At 43.7% G+C, this 20,796-nt stretch overlaps 1 protein-coding gene across 12 annotated transcripts in view; it reads left to right on the top strand.

The window, feature by feature from the left end:
• FHOD3 (formin homology 2 domain containing 3) overlaps positions 1–20,796 on the top strand; it is a 634,103-nt gene that overhangs the window by 585,858 nt on the left and 27,449 nt on the right. For 8 of the 12 annotated variants that reach the window (XM_039524511.1, XM_039524510.1, XM_039524507.1 and 5 more), the window contains 2 exons: positions 14,118–14,141; positions 17,995–18,166. In XM_039524511.1, the coding sequence (XP_039380445.1) occupies positions 14,118–14,141; positions 17,995–18,166 (196 nt within the window). The remainder of the gene's footprint in view (positions 1–14,117; positions 14,142–17,994; positions 18,167–20,796) is intronic. The other 4 variants (XM_039524508.1, XM_039524518.1, XM_039524514.1 and 1 more) reach the window with 1 other exon arrangement.

A 20,796-nucleotide genomic window follows, 5' to 3' on the forward strand; every position in this document is an offset into this window, starting at 1 on the left:
CAGCTACAAATATCCTCCATGTCTGAGTTGTAGGATATATGCTTAGCATTAATTCACAATTATATGCTGATCCTATGAGCTGAGAAAGTAACAGAGTGAAAAACATTCTCTAAAATTCTCCATGTTGAACCTCTAAGAACATAAGAATGGCCATACTGAGTCAGACCAAAGGTCCATCTAGCCCAGTATCCTGTCTTCCCACAGTGGCCAATGCCATGTGCTTCAGAGGGAATGAACTGAACAGGTAATCATCAAGTGATCCATCGCGTCACCCACCCAGCTTCTGGCAAACAGAGGCTATGGATACCATTCCTGACCATCCTGGCTAATAGCCATTGATGGACCTATCCTCCATGAACTTATCTAGTTCTTTTTTTAACCTTGTTATAGTCTTGGCCTTCACAACATCCTCTGGCAAAGAGTTCCACAGGTTTACTGTGCATTTGAAGAAATACTTTCTTTTGTTTGTTTTAAACCTGCTAACTATTAATTTCATTTGGTGACCCTTAGTTCTTGTGTTATGAGAAGGAGTAAATAGCACTCCCTTATTCACTTTCCCCACACCAGTCATGATTTTATAGACCTCTATGATACCCACCCCTTAGTCATCTCTTTTCCAAGGTGAAATGTCCCAGTCTTATTAATTTCTACTCATATGGAAGCTGTTCCATACCCCTAATCATTTTTGTTGCCCTTTTCTGAACCTTTTCCAATTCCAATATATCTTTTTTGAGATGAGACAAGAAGTTCTGCATGCAGTATTCAAGATATGGGCGTATCATGGATTTATATAGCGGCAATATGATATTTTCTGTCTTATTATCTATCCCTTTCTTAATGGTTCCCAACATTCTGTTCACTTTTTTGAATGCCACTGCACATTGAGTGGGTGTTTTCGGAGAACTATCCACCATGACTCCAAGATCTTTTTCTTGAGTGGTAGATCTTTCTTGAGTGGTAGATCTCTTTCTTGAGTTGTAAAAGCCACAACCACCCATCCTAAGCAAATATTAATCCTGACACACAATGTTTGTCAAATGAATCACATTTTTGTTGTTAATTTCTAAATCTCTATTAAATGAGTCTATAGGTCCCTACATTGGGAACAAATATTTAATAATAGGCTTGTAACAGGGCAGCGACTCACCCCTGAGGCACCTCCTGTCAGTCGTCCTGGGAATTAGTTCTTCAACCCAGGAGCACCCTCTGCAGACCCGTTTCTCGCCTTGCTGCTGGCCCCCCTGTCCCTCCCGGACCCCGTGCCCCTTCTGCCGAGGTTCTGCCCACTGCAGTACCCCGCAGTCTCTCTTCCGCCCCCCCCCAGGGTACCCTCTGTCCCCACCTTGCCTCAGTCTTTGGCTACTGCCAGTCACCATCTAGCCCCCACTCACTGGGGCAAACTCCCCAGCTGTGCCCTCAGGTCCTTATCTCCCAGACCCTCCCCCTCAGGGTCTGGGTCCATTTTGTCTCCTATCCCACAATCACCTGGGTCCTGGCCTCTTGCTGGGCCCGCTCGGTCTGGGTTTCCTTAGTGAAGACCTCCCTGGCGACGGTCTGGGTCCCGTACTCCTGCAGGGTCCCCTCTGTCCTGGTTGCGGCCTTGGCCACCTCTTGTGGATGGCCCACTGGCTTGTCAGCCCCTCTCTCGGCCGCCCCCAGCTGAGTTCTTTATGTGGCCTGGGTCCTGACAGCCTAAGCAGACTCGCCTCCCCTTTGCTGCCCCAGGCCCTGGCTTCTTCTGTTTGTCCCTTGTTGGGCCAGCCCTCCCTGGGTTGCCTTGGGCCGTGTTCCTTGGGGCAGGGCACTCCCGCCATAGGTGCCCCCTTTGTCCACAGGCCCAACACGCCCACAACCACCTGGGTTCCCTCACCCAGCAGACTGCCTGAGGGACTTGCCACTGTCCCTTATTTGGGTGAGACACCCTGCCCCCAACCCAGTAGGGACAGTCCCGCCTTATATGTCCTCACCTGGCACAGGCATAACATGTCTTTTGTTCCGCACCCGTCCTCCTGGCCCTGGTGCCAGGCTCCTCCCTGGCCCTTGGCGCTTCCTCCTGAACTCCCTCCGGAGGAGCTTTACCAGGGCCTGCTGTTCCTCTGCCAGCTGGGCCATCTGTCCATGGAGGGCCCATTGCACCTCCCATAGTCCGCTCTGGGTCTCCCGGCCCCCATGTAGGTCATCAGCCCCATTCCTCCAGACACTGACACCGGGGCCCACCCAGGGACAACACCTGGGGTCTCCCCATAGAAAACTCTGCTGTACCTAGGATCCATCACCCCCTTTGTTTTTTTAAAGTCCGGGCAATAGTCCTGCAGTCCTTGCCCTTGCCCTTTGTATCGGGGGCAGGCCACCTATGCTCGCATTCTCCACCACGATGTAAGGGGACGGCGACTCACCCCTGCAGCGCCACCTGTCGGTCATCCTGGGCAGGAGCGGGTAACCACCCTGCTACAGGGCTCGTCAATCTAGCAGAGAAAGATTCAACACAATCCAATGGATGGAAGCTGAAGCTAGACAAATTCAGACAGGAAATAAGGCATAAATTAACAGTGAACGTAATTAACCATTGAAACAATTTACCAAGGGTCATGATGAATACTCCATCCCTGACCGTTTTTATCCATGATGATTCCAAGATGTCTTTCTTGAGTGGTAACAGCTAATTTAGACCCCATCATTTTATATGTGTAGTTGGGATTATGTTTTCTAATGTGCATTACTTTGCATTTATCAACATTGAATTTCATCTGCCCTTTTGTTGCCCAGTCACCCAGTTTTGTGAGATCTCTTTGTAACTCTTTGCAGTCTGTTTTGGACTTAACTATATAGAGCAGGTTTGTATCATCTGCAAATTTTGCCACCTCACTGTTAACCCCTCTTTCCAGATCATTTGTGAATATATTGAGTGACCCCAGTACAGACTGCGGGGACACCACTATTTACCTCTCTCCATTCTGAAAACTGACCATTTATTCCTACGCTTTGTTTCCTGTCTTTTAACCAGTTACTGATCCATGAGAGGACCTTCCCTCTTATCCCACTACAGCTTACTTTGCTTAAGAGTCTTTGATGAGGGACCTTATCAAATGCTTTCTAAAAATCTAAGTACACTATATCCACTGGATCACCCTTGTCCACATGTTTGTTAACCCTCTCAAAGAATTCTAATAGATAGGTGAGGCGTGATTTCCCTTTACAAAAAACATGTTGACTCTTCCACAACAAATCATGTTAATCAATGTGTCTGATAATTCTGGTCTTTACTATAGTTCCAACCAGTTTGCCTGGTACTGAAGTTTGGCTTACTGGCCTGTAATTGCTGGGATTGCCTCTGGAGCCTTTTTTAAACACCGGTGTCATATTACTTATCCTCGAGTCATCTGGTACAGAAACTGATATGAATGATAGATTACATACCACAGTTAGTAGTTCTGCAATTTCACATTTGAATTCTTTCAGAACTCTTGGGTGAATACCATCAGGTCCTGGTGACTTATTACTGTTTATTTTATCAATTTGTTCTAAAACCTCCTCTAATGACACCTCAATCTGGGACATTTCCTCAGATTTGTCACCTAAAAAGAATGTCTCCGGTTTGACAATCTCCCTCACATCCTCAGCCATGAAGACTGGTGCAAAGAATTAATTTAGTTCCTCCGCAGTGGCCGCATCATCCTTGAGTGCTCCTTTAGCATCTCAATTGTACAGTGGCCCCACCTGTTTAGCAAGCTTCCTGCTTCTGATGTACTTAAAAAAAATTGCTATTACTTTTTGAGTCTTTGGCTAGCTGTTCTTCAAATTCTTTTTTTGGTCTGCCTATTTATATTTTTACACTTCATTTGTCAGAGTTTATGCTCCTTTCTATTTTAGGATTTAACTTCCACTTTTTAAATGATGCCTTTTTGCTTCTCATGACTTCTTTTACTTTCTGGTTTAGCCTTAGTGGCACTTTTTTGGTTCTCTTACTAGTTTTTTAATTTGGGGTATACATTTAAGTTGAGCCTCTATTATGGTGTCTTTAAAAAGTTTCCATGTGGCTTGCAGGGATTTCGCTTTTGGGACTGTATCTTTGAATTTGTTTAACTAACTTCCTCATTTTTGAATAGTTCCTTTTTCTGAAATTAAATGCAATTATGATTGGCTGCTGTGGTGTTCCCCCCCCCCCCCCACACACACCACACCACAGGGATGTTAAATTTAATTATTTTATTGGCACTATTACCAAGTGGTTCAACTATATTCACCTTTTGGACCAGATCCTGTGCTCCACTTAGGACTAAATCAAGAATTGCCTATCCTCTTGTGAGTTTCAGGATGCATTGCTCCAAGAAGCATTTAAGTTGTCAAGAAACTTTATCTCTGCATCCTGTCCTGAGGTGACATGTACACAGTCAATATGGGAATAGTTGAAATCCCCTGTTATTATTGAGTTTTTTATTTTTATAGCCTCTCTAATCTCCCATAGCATTTCACTGTCACTATCACCTTCCTGGTCAGGTGGGTGGTACTATATTCTTATTATTCAAGCATGGAATTATTATCTATCAAGATTTTATGGTACGGTTGGGTTCATTTATGAAGATTTTTACTTAATTTAACTCCACATTTTCTTTCACATATAGTGCCACTCCCCCACTAGCATGACCTGGTCTATCCTTCCGATATATTTTGTACCCTAGTATTACTGTGTCCCATTGATCATCCTCATTCCACCCAGTTTCTGTGATGCCTATTATATCAATATCCTCACTTAATACAAGGCACTCAAGTTCACCCATCTTATTATTTAGACGTCTAGCATTTGTATATAAGGACTTTAAAAAAAATTGTCACTTTTTAGCTATCTGCCAATACGTGATGTAATTGAATGGGACTCTTTTTCATTTGACTGTTTTTCATCAGATCCTACCCATATTTTATCATCTTCCATCCTCTGCTCCTTACTAGGACATAGAGAATCTTCTGTCCAAACTATGTGCTCTTCCGTACCGTTCATTTTTCCCCGATCCCTTAGTTTAAAAACTGTTCTATGACTTTTTTAACTTTAAGTGCCAGCTATCTGGTTCCATTTTGGTTTAGGTAGAGCTCATCCTTCCTGTATAGGCTCCCTCTTTTCCAAAAGGTTCCCCAGTTCCTAATAAATCTAAATCCTCCTCCATACACCATCGTCTCATCAACCTATTGAGACCCCACAGTTCTGCTTGTCTACCTGGCCCTGTGCATGGAACTGGAAGCATTTCAGAGAATGCCACCATGGAGGTCCTGGACTTCAATCTCCTACCTAGCAGCCTAAATTTAGCCTCCATGACTTTTCTACTACCTTTCCCTATGTCATTGGTACCTACATGTACCACAACCACCGGCTCCTCTCCAGCACAACACTCCTCTGTTTAAGGAGATTACTTGTGTGTGCATATGGGTGAATCAAGGACTTTCTGTGATCTACATGTATAGGAATTATCCATTTAAATGTAGTCAAGTAATGTTGCCATTATTTTCCCCCACTCAGTTGTGGCACATGGTCAAATGTTTAGCTAATCTAATCCCAACAAAACCCACCCCCCCATCACATGATATTATTGCTAACTTTAGTTTTTCTGATTAGTTTATATTTCTGTGCATTGAAGGGAAAAGATATGGCTGCTATGCACAGTAAATATACACCTAGTAATGGAATATTCATTTCAAATTTTGCAGATGATAAAAAGTTATTCAAAATAGTTAAGTCCAAAGCTGACTGTGAAGAGTTACAGGGGGGTTCACAAAATTAGCTGACTGGGCAGCAAAATGGCAGATGAAATTCAACATTGATAAGTGCTCAGTAATGCACATTGGAAAAAATAATCCCAGCTACACATATATAATGATAGGTTTTAAATTAGCTGTTACCACTCAAGAAAGACATCTTGGAGTCATCATGGATAAAAACGGTCAGGGATGGAGTATTCATCATGACCCTTGGTAAATTGTTCCAATGTTTAATTACATTCACTGTTAATTTTTTGCCTTATTTCCCATCTGAATTTATCTAGCTTCAGTTTCAATCCATTGGATTGTGTTGAATCTTTTTCTGCTAGATTGAAGAGCCTATTATTAAATATTTGCTCCCAATGTAGGGTCCTATAGAGCAGTGTTTCTCAAACTGGGGTCGCCGCTTGTGTAGGGAAAGCCCCTGGCAGGCTGAGCCAGCTTGTTTACCTGCCCAGTCCGCAGGTCCAGCCGATCGCGGCTCCCACTGGCCGTGGTTCACTGCTCCAGGCCAATGGGAGCTGCTGAAAGTGGCGCAGGCCGAGGGACATACTGGGACATGCCAAATACAGAGGTAAAATAACCACTTTGTTCCACTCGAGATTTCACTGTTTATGCATCCCAGGATTTCAATAGTTCTTTTGGCTACAGTGTCACACTGGGAGCTCGTGTTCAGCTGAATAACCACCACAAACCCCAAACCTTCCCAGGATAGAGAGTCCCCCATCTTATCACTATGGCCTACATGAATACCAAGAAAATGTAACCTTTCCGATTCTAGAAAGAAAATACATATCCCTTTATTTTTTAAACCCACTCAACCAAAATCAGTCTTGAAGGGCATAGGGTCAATCCTGCTGACCTTTTTGGATGCAGAACTCCCATAGACTTCATTGGAGTTATTACATGGAAGGGGCTTTAGTTCTGAGAAACAGACTCCCAGTTTTTGTATTACCCTTTCACTTCTACAGACCTTTGCTCCTGACTTCTCTAGGTCACTCATAATGAAATGAGTTTGGTATTGTTAATGTAATTCCCAATAGATCAGGGGTCAGCAACCTACGGCACGTGTGCCAAAGGTGGCAAGCGAGTCGATTTTTTGAGGGCATGCAGCACGGACTGAGCCGCTCAGCCCACCACTGCTCTGGGGTTCCCGCTGCTGGCCCCAGCCAGCCAGGGTCCCACCGCCGGCACCACTCAGCGCCCGCTGCCGTCCTGGGTGAAGGAACCCCAGCTGGCAGTGGGCTGAGACCCTGGCTGACAGGAGCCGCCAGCCAAAACCCCAGAGCGGTGGCAGCGGGCTGAGCCGCTCAGTCGCTGTTCTGGGGTTCTGGCTGCTGGCCCGTTACCAGCCATCGTCCCCCGCTGCGGCCCCACTCACCTTGCTTCTGGTTGGAGTTCCAGCACAGGCCCCCTGCCAGACAGGGTCCAGGCTTCCGGCCCTGCTCAGCCCTACCAGCCGCCAGCTCCACTCTCCTCAGCTGCCGATCTGGGGTTCCAGCCGGTTAACAACTGATCACTCAGAAGCCTGTGTGCAGCTTAAAGTATCCAAATACGCGCCCGACATTTTAAAACTCAGCAAGGAAAAGCAAGGGCAAGGATCACACTAAACTGATAAGATCTGCATTTTAATTTAATTTTAAATAAAGCTTCTGAAACATTTTGAAAACCTTGTTTACTTTTTACATATAACAGTAGTTTGGTTATATATTACAGACTTATAGAGAGACCTTCTAAAAAACGTTAAAATATATTACCGGCACGCGAAGCCTTAAATTAGAGTGTATACATGAAGACTTGGCACACCACTGCTGAAAGGTTGCTGACCCCTGCAATAGGTTTTTCTTACATGGGAAAAGAATAAAAATGGAAGAATGGCGCATTGTCACAGTTACATGGGGAAGTTGCCTGCACCACTGCACTGCCATCACTACACTGCAGCTGGATTGCAATATATGTAGACATACTCAAAGTGGCTTTAATCTAGCAAGTTCAGCTGCCAGTAGCAGGGAAGCTGCGGCAGCACTGACTAGAACATGAACTAGCCGCCCATATATGTACCCAGAATCCCAGGTGGGCTTGTACAACCTGTGTGGAAGCCTGTGCTTCCATAGCTTCGCTTTGCTGCTATTAATACACGTACTAGCTAGATTATTTCGATCTTGCGTATGTCGACACGTGCTACAATCACCCTTCTTCCCACCCTTGATTGTAGTGTAGAAATAACCCTATGTCTGCCTTTAGCTAGTGATATCAGTTATGTACTTTCAGAAACAACACAATTCACTGAAAAATAAGCAGGAAAGATAGGAAAGAAATGCAGTTATACACATTGAATAGTAGATAATAAAAGAATCTGTCCCCCAGAATTATGCAGCTGTCTTTTGTAGAGTACCTTAGAGTTTCTATTCCAAAACCTCTATTTAATAGAAATAATATTTAAATATGACAAAATCCCCGCCGCACAAATCCTAGAGTGATTTTTTTTTAAAAAAAAAGGTCTCCTGAAATTGTGCAATAGATAGAAAAGTTGAATCCCTAGGATTTGAACTGGAGAGCCTTTCAGCCTTAAAAGCCAGAGCTCATGCACAAAGAAAGCTGGGAGAGATGCATCCTAACATTCTTCCAGTACTGTTTAGTAATGTTACTTTTGTTAACATTTTCCTAATTCAAAAACATTTCTCAATATATTTAACCATTAAAGAAAGAAGAAAGAAAAGAAGGATAATTCCCATCTGGTTAATCTTTGATCTAGGAGATTTGAGTAATTCACTTGCTACTTTAACTCTTATCCTTAGTAACTGTAGGGCTGCATTCCAGCCCAGACTGTCCATTCACATAGGGACAGAGATTTGGTATGAGCATATAGGGATCACGGGTGTTGTACAAACTGCTTACTCTCTTCCACCCAGAGCACAGGGCCGGCTCCAGACCCCAGCGCGCCAAGTGCGCGCTTGGGGCGGCATCCCAGCGGAAGGGCGGCAGGTGGCTCCGGCAGACCTCCTGCAGGCATACCTGCGGAAAACCGCGGCTCCGGTAGACCTCCCGCAGACATGCCTGCGGAGGGGCCGCTGGTCCTGCGGCTCCGGTGGAGCATCCGCAGGCATGCCTGCGGGAGGTCCACCGGAGCCGCGGGACCGGCGACTGCTAGAGCGCCCCCCGTGGCGTGCCGCCCTGCTTGGGGCGGCGGAAATCCTAGAGCTGCCCCTGCCAGAGTAGGTGGGAGAGGAATGGACAGAACTTTGATTCTGTCCCTCTCAGTACACACTGGCTACTGGGACTGAGCAGGCATGGTGGGGTGAGGGGTAGTAGTCTACTGCTGATATAAGCCATCAGCAAATCACTTATCCCTGGAGCAAATCGGGGAGCAAGAAGGAAATTGTCTTCTGGAGCCTGGAATGCTCCTGCTATCACAATCTAACCCTTGTATAATAAACTGCACAAAGCCTGGATTGCTTTCTTACTCTGGAAAATGCACTTAGCGTTGTCCTCTGCCCCTTTTCCTTCCTTTGAATGCCTCTCACAGATTACTTTGTGTTTTTGCTTCATTTTCCCCCTTCCTTTTATTTTTCTCATCATTTTGTGTATGGATTAATATACAGATATGCTCTTACTTCCCAAGATGCTTCTATGGTTTTCTGTTTTTATTTATTCGCAAGAACTCTGCATAGCCATTTTTCAGAGGAATTAGTTTTCCCTGGGATTGCAGGGAAAAAAAATCTATCATAATGCAAATAACAAAACGAACATACCTGCTGAGGTCCCACTGCAAAATGTCTGGCTGCATTTCAGTGCCACTATGCCCAAAGGAAAACAAACAGCTCACTCTGAACCAAACATACCCTTAAAAAGTAATGTTAATGTGCTTCTCAGCACTCTCATACAGCTAATCTTGTCATGTAGAGCTTGCTGAAAACTAGATGAGCGCCAAAACAAATGAGGCTTTCCTATTTAATTATGAATGTTTTTGGAACAAAATGTATCAATTCCAGACAAAAATCATTACTGAACTTGAGATAAGATAAGAAAATATGTATTAATAGCTTGCAGGGGGTGGGGAATTAATGGAACAGTGTATTTTTTAAAAACACATTAAAAAACCTGGAAATTCAGTGTTTGCATTTTACAAATATTAATAACATAAATAAATGCCCTCCTATGTTACCACTCTGAGAACACTTCATATGAGATAAGTGTGGAGAACTGGGGAATATCTATATTATTTTTCATGAATGGGGAGTGGTGTGTTTGTATGATCTGTTACTTGCAATGGAGCTAAATCAAAGAGGTGGTTAAAAGGACCAAACAGGAATGGCAAAACAATAACAGGGTTAAGAGTCCTGGAGGGAACAATGGGGAAACTATTAACTGGGGAATATGACTCCATCCAGGTTTACTCTTCCCAACACTAAGGATACATCTATACTACCTGCCGGATCGGCGGGTAGTGTTTGAGGTATCTGGGATCGATTTATCGCGTCTCGTCTGGATGCGATAAATCAATCCGCTAATCGACGCCCGTACTCCACCTCAGCAGGAGGAGTAAGCGGAGTCGACGGGGGAGCTGCGCCAGTCTACTTGCTGCTGTGAGGACGGCCAGGTAAGTCGAACTAAGATTCTTCGACTTCAGCTACGCGAAGTCGCATATCTTAGGGCTAGTCTACACTTACCTGCCGGGTCGACGCGGTGAGTTCGACTTCTCGGAGTTCGAACTATCGCGTCTAATCTGGACGCGATAGTTCGAACTCCCCGCGCGCTCCGGTCGACTCCGGTACCTCACCACTGCAAACGGCGGTGGCGGAGTCGACCTTGGAGCCGCGGACTTCGATCCTGCGGCGTCTGGACGGGTAAGTAGTTCGAACTAGGGTACTTCAAGTTCAGCTACGCTATTCACGTAGCTGAACTTGCATACCCTAGTTCGACCCCCGCCCTTAGTGTAGACCTGCCCTTAGTTCGACCCCGCTAATGTAGCCCAGGCCTAAGTGTCGAATCAAAGAAGGACACTAAAACGTTTGAGGACCTTGGGCCTAGAAAAAGGAGAGGGGTCAGGTGAGCTGAGAGAGGCTTCCCAGAGAATGTCAGTGAACACTGACAAGGATGCAAGGAGACGCCCAGACTGACTGAGAATCAGGGTCTATAGCTAACAGATTACAGCATGGTGCTGAAGAGAAAGGGGCACCAAGGCTAAGTCATGTCTCCCAAGAGGCTTGAGGGGAACACCAAGTATAGGCTCCCAAAGGAAAACTCCGACAGGCACCAAGCCCATTGAGCCTGCTAGATATCCTTGTTGGCAACCGGAGCGGTGTAATCTGTAGATTCAGTCAGAGAGTGGTTGGACTGCATGGTCCGATCCCAAAGAGAAGTGGAGGCATGGGCCTGTCACTGGAAAGGGATCTTAGAAGGAGCAATCTACCCAGGAGCTATGACTCATATGGACATATGAAAAAATTTCCTGAAATTAGGCAGGTTCAACACTTGATACACTGGTGATTGGACCTAAACTCCACAAATTTAAGGAAATCTTAAAATTCATATACTGTGGTTGCAAACTTCATAAACTACATCCACCATGGTTTGTGTAGCCTACATGCAGGAGTACACTAGGTTTAAATGTCTGCAGCACACAATCTAGGTGGTGAGGGATTAATATGTTTCTATGATTTCCGGTGCCTAATGTCAGGGAGTTAGGGCCCCAGTACATCAAAGAACTTAAAGTATGTGTTTTATTCAAACCTGTTTAAAATTAAGCACTTGATTTGGGTGCTTTGTTAAACTGAGGGCCTAAATTAGGAAGTCTCAGGTAGCAGCTGGATAGGTCTTTTACTTTTATGTAAAGTGTAATTATTGTTGTTAGACTATCCTACTTATATAGCATCCAAGAATCTCAAAGTGCTTTATAAATGTCCGTGATGTTGGTTTCACAACATCACTGCATGGTAACCAGGCATCATTGTAAATAAACCACAGATGGATTAAGAAACTTGCCTAAGTTCCAAAAGGAAATCTGTGGCAGAGCCAAGCATAAATTCCAGATCTCCAAACTGTCAGTCCTGTGCTTGAACCACAAGACCATCCTTCATCTTTTAAGAGTCACTGTGATGTTGGTGTTGCTGTTGTCTACGGGAGAGTGAATTGAATCTAGTTTCTTTGGTCAAATAGGTGGTGAATGATATACACATTTGTATGTCCAATTTTATCCAGTTTGTATGTCCAGTGTAGCTGGGGCTATGCAGCTCAAGATCTCAATTTTGAAGTATGATAGCTAATATTCGTCTCATGTTTTTGGGCAGGGGTGGGAGCGTGTGGATGGGAACGCACGGGCAGAGTTAAGGTTGTTTGGGGAGGGCATTAACTCCACTTTTGTTCATACTTTCCAACATTTAGAGGTTTCTTTCAAATTTAAACTTTGAATTTCCTGGATTCCAGACATTGGTGTTTTTTAGAGCTACAGAAGAGATCCAAGCTCTAAGCAAAAAGATACAGTGGTTCAGAAGCCACCCTCTTATGATAGCAAAAGGTAGAGAAAATGAGCCACCGAGAAACCAGTCACTAAGTAGGGAGAAGGAGTAGCCAGGCTCTCTTCCAGTTCCTCTCCCTGTTATGAACATGGGAAAAGAGGAGAGAGTGCCAATGATTGCTAACCTAGGAAGGGGAAAAACAGATAGCCTTCTTCTGATCAGCTGGGAGGAGTGTGACACAGACCCCTGTAGCATAGGGTCCCCTGTTCTTTGCAAACATCTTGCACCTCAGATCTGACAAAACTCATACATCATATTAATCCATAAAGAGTAATGTGTAAGGTATCTACAGAGAGCTCATCAAAATTCATAATCATTGTGAGATGTAAGTAACAGTTAAGGAATAAAGTATCTATATTTAAAGAATGCTTTATGGACCAGGAGTAGAAGTTAGTCACTGAGCGTTAACGTGTCTCAGTGATGGCCCATTCAGGCAAGGGGGAGTTATCACCCCACTCTTTTTGGTCAGTGATGCAATGTAAGGCTCAATCGTTTGGCCTTATGCAATACTGAAACTCTGAGTGAGAAACCATCAGAGGCAACGACAAACAATTGAAAAACTTAAAGGCAAAATAGAAATTTACAGCAAGCCAGGGGTTCTCCCTATCTGTGAATAGAAACAAAAGGCTGTTTTCAGTATAACACAGAGGAGGGAGAGGCACTCAATGTCCATTCACTGAGAAAACCCATTGGGAGCAAGGGGGGTTTCATAAACATTTGGATCCTGGTTTTTATTAAACCAGCCAGATCTGCAGAAGACTGAACTTTGGGGAAAATCTGCCTTATTGCATAGAGGAGGTAACTATTGATAAGTGTAGACCTAGGTTCAAGTTTAATGATATTGTTTTGTGTTGTAATCACTTGGTTTCATCAGTTTCTCCCATTTCTAGTTACATCTGTATTCTTTCTTAAATAGGCCTGCTTTTGTTTTATCGTAAGTGCTCACAAGTGCCATGTGGTTTGCAGAAGTGGTGGGTTATGGTAAAACTGGTAAATTGGGGTACACTGCTTCTTTGGGGGCAGTGGATCTGGAATTTCTGAGAGGAGCCAGAATCAGGGGCTGGATATCACAGGGGTACAATTCAAAGGGGACTCGGATTCTAGGGTGCATCTATTGTTAACCTACAAGGTGAAGAAAAGGGTGACATAACCCAGAGGAGAGGGCTTGGGTGGCTAACGGGCTGGTGGTGTCAGGGAGCTGACACCCAGCTAAGCACAAACAAGTCTCTCACAATGGAGGCATGAGGGGTAACAAGGAGAATCACAGTCATGGGTGCCCGAGAAACATCACTGGGAGGGAAAGGAAGAGAGAGCTTCCATCTCACGAGCAAGTGGGTAAGGGGCTAAGAGAGAGAAGCCAGAGCCAACCATACAGCCTGTCTTTCCATTATTTGGGATAACAAGAGAGCCCTCCACTTCCTTCCATGCAGCCAGGGGAGAGCTGCTTTATGGTTCCATTGGAGCAGAAGGATGCATAGTGTCATATAACACCACGATTTGAGGAAAACAAAAAGATGAAAGGGTGATAGGGCATGGCCTTACTTTGGAATTTGTCTGAGAGAAAGCAGCAGACAACTCTACTTAACATGTTGCCTTGGTTCTATTGCCAGTTCTATTTGGGTGCATAGATGAGTAAATGCAGTGCCTTTTCTGCAGAAGATAACAGCATCCATTAATTTTTCTTTACTAAAAGGAAGCAGCAAGTTGATTGCCATATGAAGTACTTCCTTATCTACCTTCATTTACAGATCATCTTGTCATTGCTTAAATAATACCATGCTTTGATCATACTATATTTCCTAAATATTGCTCTTTATCCTTCTCTGTCCTGTCCTTCGTCTCCCCTGATAGACTGATGAAGAGGAGGATGTAGAGGTATGGTTCTTTGAAAGAGCATGTCATTTCCACATCCCCTGTGTGCTGTGAGATCTAATTCTAACACAAATATTATGGAATGCTCAAGTCCTTTAACTCAACTGGAACCATGCACTGTGACTTTCATTCTTGTGGCTTTTTGGCTCTATCGTAAGACTGTTTATAAGTAGCTTTAACCATGAGTTTAAGTGTTCTCCTATAAATCCTGATTTGGAGCCTTAATTACCTGAAACTTCCTTTCTCCAGTTCCCAAAATCATTAATTAAATTGATAATTCCCGTAACTATGCAAAACTTCAATAATCTGAGTGTCATGGGGAAAACTTTGGATGAAGGTTCCCAGGACAATGGGATAATCAATGATGTGCTGTCTATGCACAAATCTTTATTTTATGAGCAGTTCAAACATCTGTCTATAGAGATGCAAAACAAAATTTTGCAATATCTGCATTGTGAATCCCAATGAATTGAACAATGGAATAGTTTGTGAACTTCTTAAAATTCCTCTTAATACATGAGTCTGCAAATAAATGAATAAATAATGTACCAGCTGACATACCTGCTGTATTCCCAGTGGAACAGTCTATTGTTATGGACAGCATCTCATTGTGTAATGCATTCTTTGTTCAAAAATAGCTCACTCATCCAGTTCAACTAACCAAGCAATTTGATTGGCTGAATGCCCAGTGCTTCTAATTACAGTGATTTGCACCAGGGGCTAGTCTTTGAGGGTAAGCAAAGCATCGGCATTTGAAAATGAAAGATATGTAGGAAGCTACTTATCTGGGACCTCTTCTTCCCCAAAGATTATAACTTAATGTCTGGGTGGGGCAGAAGATGAGGAATCACCCAGGGAATGATGATTTGAACCCATTAGATAGAAAAATATGTGCTATTGAATTAACATTTGTGAAAAAATATTTGACTAATGTGTGTATTCTAACTAAGGTTATGTGATGATAGTTTCCTTTGGTTTTTCTGTGACATTTTGTATCTGTTAACTTTTCAACTTACTGTCGATATTATTTTTAAACCAGGACTGGCATGAACTGCAGTAGAAGTTTATCACTAATATTTTTCTAAACTTTATTTTCACATATGAGACTCTAGCACTTAAATGTTTTCTTCCTTCAAATGAGGCAAACTGATATTTTTAAAACAAATTCTAGGCATGCACCATCAGCAGTATATCTCAAATTAATATATTTACCTCACTGCTTTGATCATTGCTTTGTTATTTGGTTAATTTACAGTTCTAATCTGAAAAATCATTTTGTTTAAATAGTATTACTCTCCCAGTAATTTCCAGATCAAATATTTTCAGCGTACAGGTAAAACAATGGGGTTTTCCTAACACCCAGTCCTGCAAACTCAATGTAGACTCTGAGAGTCAAGCTGGGTTCTTTCCTTCTAAAGCATCATCACCAGTAATAAAGGGTCTGTGGATTTTCTTGCAGTGGGGAGGGATAGCTCAGTGGTTTGAGCATTGGCCTGTTAAACCCAGGGTTGTGAGTTCAATCCTTGAGGAGGCCACTTAGGGATCTGGGGCAAAAATTGGTCCTGCTAGTGAAGGAAGGGGGCTGGACTCAATGACCTTTCAAAGTCCCTTCCAGTTCTAGGAGATTGGTATATCTCCAATTATTACCTAACTGATTGGCCTTATAATAGGAAATTAATAAACAATCCTGTTTTCTGATGCAAAAGGAGGAGTAACATTCAACATACTTTCTCATATCTGTGTTATGTCTGCAGGGCTAACAGGAGTGAGGAGAAATTTAAAAAATATTTTAGCCCCTGGTGCTTGCAGATATGACTCTGAATACAACACCAGGGCAGATCTGTTGAGTAACAAGTTACCATTTTTATGTAATAACTTTTCAGAGCAGAAACAAACCTTAAATATTCTTTCTGACAGTAAGAACCATGAGAGTAAGTGGCACATTTTAACCTTAACATCCATAGGCTGAAATAGAAATATAACATGTTCCTCCTCTGAAAACATCATGCTCCCTTAAAAATGTTTTCCTCTGCAGAAGTTCTTAGAGATCATCTGATCCTGCTGTATGTTGTCTGGCTTCAATCCTAGACAGGTTTCTTCTGTAACTGATGAAACCTCAGCCTACTGTCGCATTACTTTGGGTTATGTATGAACAGCTAATTTAGAAACTGTTTCTTAATGTTGTCTTGGTAATATAGAAATCATACACAGATTGGGTGAGTGAAGGGCAGATTCCAAAATCGGTTTAAGGTTTTGTTTGTTCTTCTTACTGCCGCCTGCAAGTTTTGTGCTCCAGCCATGAAATTATTTGGCAGCATTTTTTAGTGTTTTTCTTAATGTATTTTTAACTTACTGTAGTTAGTTGCTATTAGAACCGCTTGACTGTTATCTGTAGATATGTAGAGGGGGAGGTTAGAGACCACAGGAAAATGTCTCCTTTCATGGACAGTGAAACTACTGCTGCTCTGCCAAGTTACCCGTAGTTGATGCTACAGAACAAACTTATCTTCTCCTTACTTAGCTAACTTGATTCATCTAGTGTGCCCATCACTGTGGTGTTTGAGTCCCAATGGCAGGCCTTTACCGAAGGTCACACAGCAGGTCTTTGTTTCACACCCTATGCTCTGATGGAAAAGGTATGAAGACTAAAGTCCATACTTATGCCTAGTTTTGAGGATTTTATATGCACCTGGATATTCCCTTGTCCTTGTGGCTATCAGGGTCTGTTCTCTTGGAGAGAAGTGAATATTGCCCCACTCTTTTGAGCCTACCTGGACTACAAATGAGTCCAGGCAGGCAAGGATCTCTGATTGTGTGTCTACTGCTCAGTGTATGATGTGTGGCATATTTTCTTTACTAGTTTCATTCTTTAGAACTAAATAACTTCAATAAAGAAATTAGAACCTCTCTGACCACACACCCCTAGTTGTCACTTATCACCCCACACTGGAACCTGTATGGGGTATCATCAAACAACTACAACGCATGCTCCATTGGACCCCATTCTGAGGGAAATCTTTCCTGGTTCCCTTCTTCTGGCCTTCAAACAACCCTCCAGTCTCTCCAAACTCATTATTAGAAGCAAGCTCCCCACACCCAGGACACACCAACTCAAAGTAGGCCTTGACTCTGCCAGAACAACAGATGCAAAACCTGAAAACATATTTCTGTTGCTACAATGATCAACACCCCCCACAACACACCTTTCAAGGTCCAGGGGTCCTACATATACCAATCACAGCATGTAATGTACCTCATCCAGTGCGTTAAATGCCTCAGTGGCAACTGTATGGGTAAAGCCAGACAATCACTATGCTCTCAAATGAACTCACAGGAAAATGATAAAAGACAAAAGCACTCTCTCACCTGTGGGTGAACACTTTTCTCACTCTGCAGCTGACCTGTCAGTCCTCATCCTCAAGGGAAACCTGCACAATGATTTTAAAAACAAGCCTGGGAACTTAAATTGATAATTTTGCTATACACTAAAAATCATGGACTGAACAGAGACACTAGATTGATGGTTTATTACAACTATCTGTAGCCCCACTAATAACCGCCTCCAGCTGCTACTCCCCCCCCCCTTTGCTCCTTATGACTGGAGCAGTGTTAAAGAGCCACTTCATATTGTATGATCCCTTGAAGTATTTGTTAACAACTTATGCTAAATTATCTGTTCCATCTTGTAATTACCTGTGACTCTCTGTGTATCTTTCCTAGACTTGAAGAACTCTGTATAGGCTCAAAAGCTTCTCGCTCAGCAACGGACTTTGGTCCAGTAAAAGATATTACCTCACCCACCCTGGCTCTCTAACTTAGATCGTGTTAGTTAAACAAATTATTTTTCTTTCTGCAGTCTGGAAAGTTCTCCAGCAACTCCACCCCAACTCAGAGCCAGCCACAGGGTCTGCAGTATGCTGAAGATGCAGCAGAGCATGAGAACATGAAGGCTGTGCTGAAGACCTCCTCTGTCAGTGGGGAAAGCACCACTGCGCTAGGTGTTCGCACTCGAAGCAGAGCCAGCAGAGGTAAATGTTGTGCTTTTATTTTCTCAACTCCCTTTGGGCATTCTTGTTATTTATTGTGTGTACTACAGTAAGACGTTGAGGTCATGACGCCATAGTGTGGGGCTGCCAATCTAAATAGTCAAACGAGAAAAAGCAATTTTTGTCGTCCCCCCCCATTTTATAAATGGGGCACAGACCCATGGAGTGGTTTTCCTAAGATCAGACAGGTAAGCAGTAGCTCAGACAGTGGGAGTTGCAATAAGGAATAATGACCACTTAAAATTTTCACACACATCCCTTCCTGCATGAGCCTGGCTCCCCTTTAAGCCACAATTTGTATTCCTCTGATCACTTTTTATTATGAAATATAGATGAGGCCAACATAATTTTTTCCAGTTCAAGCACATTGAAAGTAGCCATTTGGCCACAAACTGTTGCTTAAAGGGCATCAAATCTCATGAGGAATGGTGGGGAAAGAGGAGGAGGATTTACAAAGTTCTTGAAGGAATAAAAGAGATTATAAATGTATAAACATTTCCCTGCTATTTGATTTGTCCTACTGCACAGAACTGCTGTTTGTTGTGGACACATGAGTCTACACCAGGGGTGGGAAAACTGTTTGGCCCGAGGGCCACATCGGGTTTAAAAACTGTATGGAGGGCCAGGGAGGGAAGGCTGTGCCTCCCCAAATAACCTGGCCCCCTCCCCTTCCCACTTCCCGCCCCCTGACTGCCCCCCTCAGAACTCCCGACCCATCCAACACCCCCCTGCTCCTTGGTCCCTGACAGCCCCTTCTCAGGACCCCCACCCCCAAACAACCTCCCCAGGACCCCACCCCTATCCAACCCCTGATCCCTGACTGCCCCGACCCCTATCCACACCCCCGCCTCCTGACAGGTCCCCTGGGACTCCTACGCCAATACAACCCTACCTGTTCCCCATCCCCGGACCGCCCCACAGAACCTGCACCCTATCCAACTGCCCCCTGCTCCCTGTCCCCTGACTGCCTCCCAGGACCTCCCGCTCCCCACTCCCTTACCATGCTGGAGCCAGCCATGCTACTGTGCTGCCCGGCAGGAGTGGCAGGCCATGGATGTGCTCGCAACTCTAGCAGCTCTTTCTTTTCCCTTTGAAGACAATAGTTGTCAAGTGTCAGCACAGTTCAGTTTTGAAAACTGAATCCTAGGAAATCAAATGTTGTCCCAGGCTACAGTGTGCAGACCCAATATTCTGACAGAGATGTTCAGTAGTACAACCATCTCTGGCAATGAGATATCTTCATGTCTTCTCCATCATGTGATCCACTGGGATCTCTAGTCATAAGAAGAGCAGCAAGCAAACCACTTCCTTGCTGCTGAATCATTTCGCAGATAGTGGGCCCATTAACTCATTTTCCGTTCACATTTTTTCTTACATCTGTGGTTTATCAATTAATCAATCAGTTAATGGTTCTGGAGTACAGAGCAATAGTTCTTGGTGGTAAGGCCTGCTGTTCATGGTATTCCTTTCCCTCGTGTATGGGAATCTTACCCATTACTGATTTCTTTTGGTATTACTATGCCTAGACCCTGCTCTGCTAGAAAAAACATTTTCTATGTATTTTATTAAAGCTTTGATGCCTGGCTCCAAAAGCCCCAGTTTAAAAAGCAGGCCGAGTAGCTAAGATACAAAGAAGTAAACAACTTAAGCTGCCCTGCAGCCAGCTAAACAGCTGACGTAATTCATTAAGTGCTAGTGAGCAGTGTGTCCTGTTATAAGATTCAGTTCCTGTTGGCTTAAAGAATAACAGAAGCAGTGGCAGAGTGAGCCAGACAGAAGCCTGTTAGGAGCCCTGTCCGAGTAGAACTGCTGTTGACAGGAGCCTGGAAAAAAAGCAGCAGGACACACTGCTAACCAAGACTGCTATTTACTGTCAACAGTGAAGTGCCAAGGGATGGTCCCATCATTGATGGTTTTTTAAGCTGACTGTGTTTACTGAGCCAGCTCTTTTGGAAAGCTCATTGTCATTCTTCTTCTGACTGACTAACCTTCAAATTATTAAGAAAAACAAACAATAATATCTAGCGGAGAAACCAAAAGATGTGCCTGATGGAGGGCTCTGTGCAACAGAGAGGGCTATAATTTCATGGATCTTTTGGGTTCAGAGACATGGCTCTCTGGTGTGTGTGTGTGGTTTTAACCAAAACTGCTTATATAGCTTTTCAGTCTGAACATTTTGCCAACCACTTTTGCTTTTCTGCTTGTAACAGAGCACATGCTGTTGTGCCGGGATCTGTCCAGCCATTCAGTAAAAAGATGATTTCTTCCTTTCAAAGGGGAAAAAACATCTTGAACCAGATTCTTTCCTCCATTACATCCCCTTTGTGCCACAAGCGTGGAAGCAGACGTGGTATAATCTATGCCATCCACACTGGCTCCAGTGTAGGGAGCAAAAGGGGACGTGAGGCGAGCAGTGGTTTCCCCAGGAATTGAAATTGGGCGGGGGGTTCGAATTTAGGGGGGGGAGTGTCAGGACAGATGAGATATATAAAAGAGATACAAATAAAGTAAATGTTTTGTTAGGATAATGCAAATTTAACATAAGGATAATGCACGTTACACCAAAACACATAACAGGTCTAGATTTCTAAAAAAATATAAATTAAAAAAAA

Source organism: Mauremys reevesii, linkage group 2 (assembly GCF_016161935.1).
Source record: "Mauremys reevesii isolate NIE-2019 linkage group 2, ASM1616193v1, whole genome shotgun sequence".
Taxonomy (NCBI): Eukaryota; Metazoa; Chordata; order Testudines; family Geoemydidae; genus Mauremys; species Mauremys reevesii.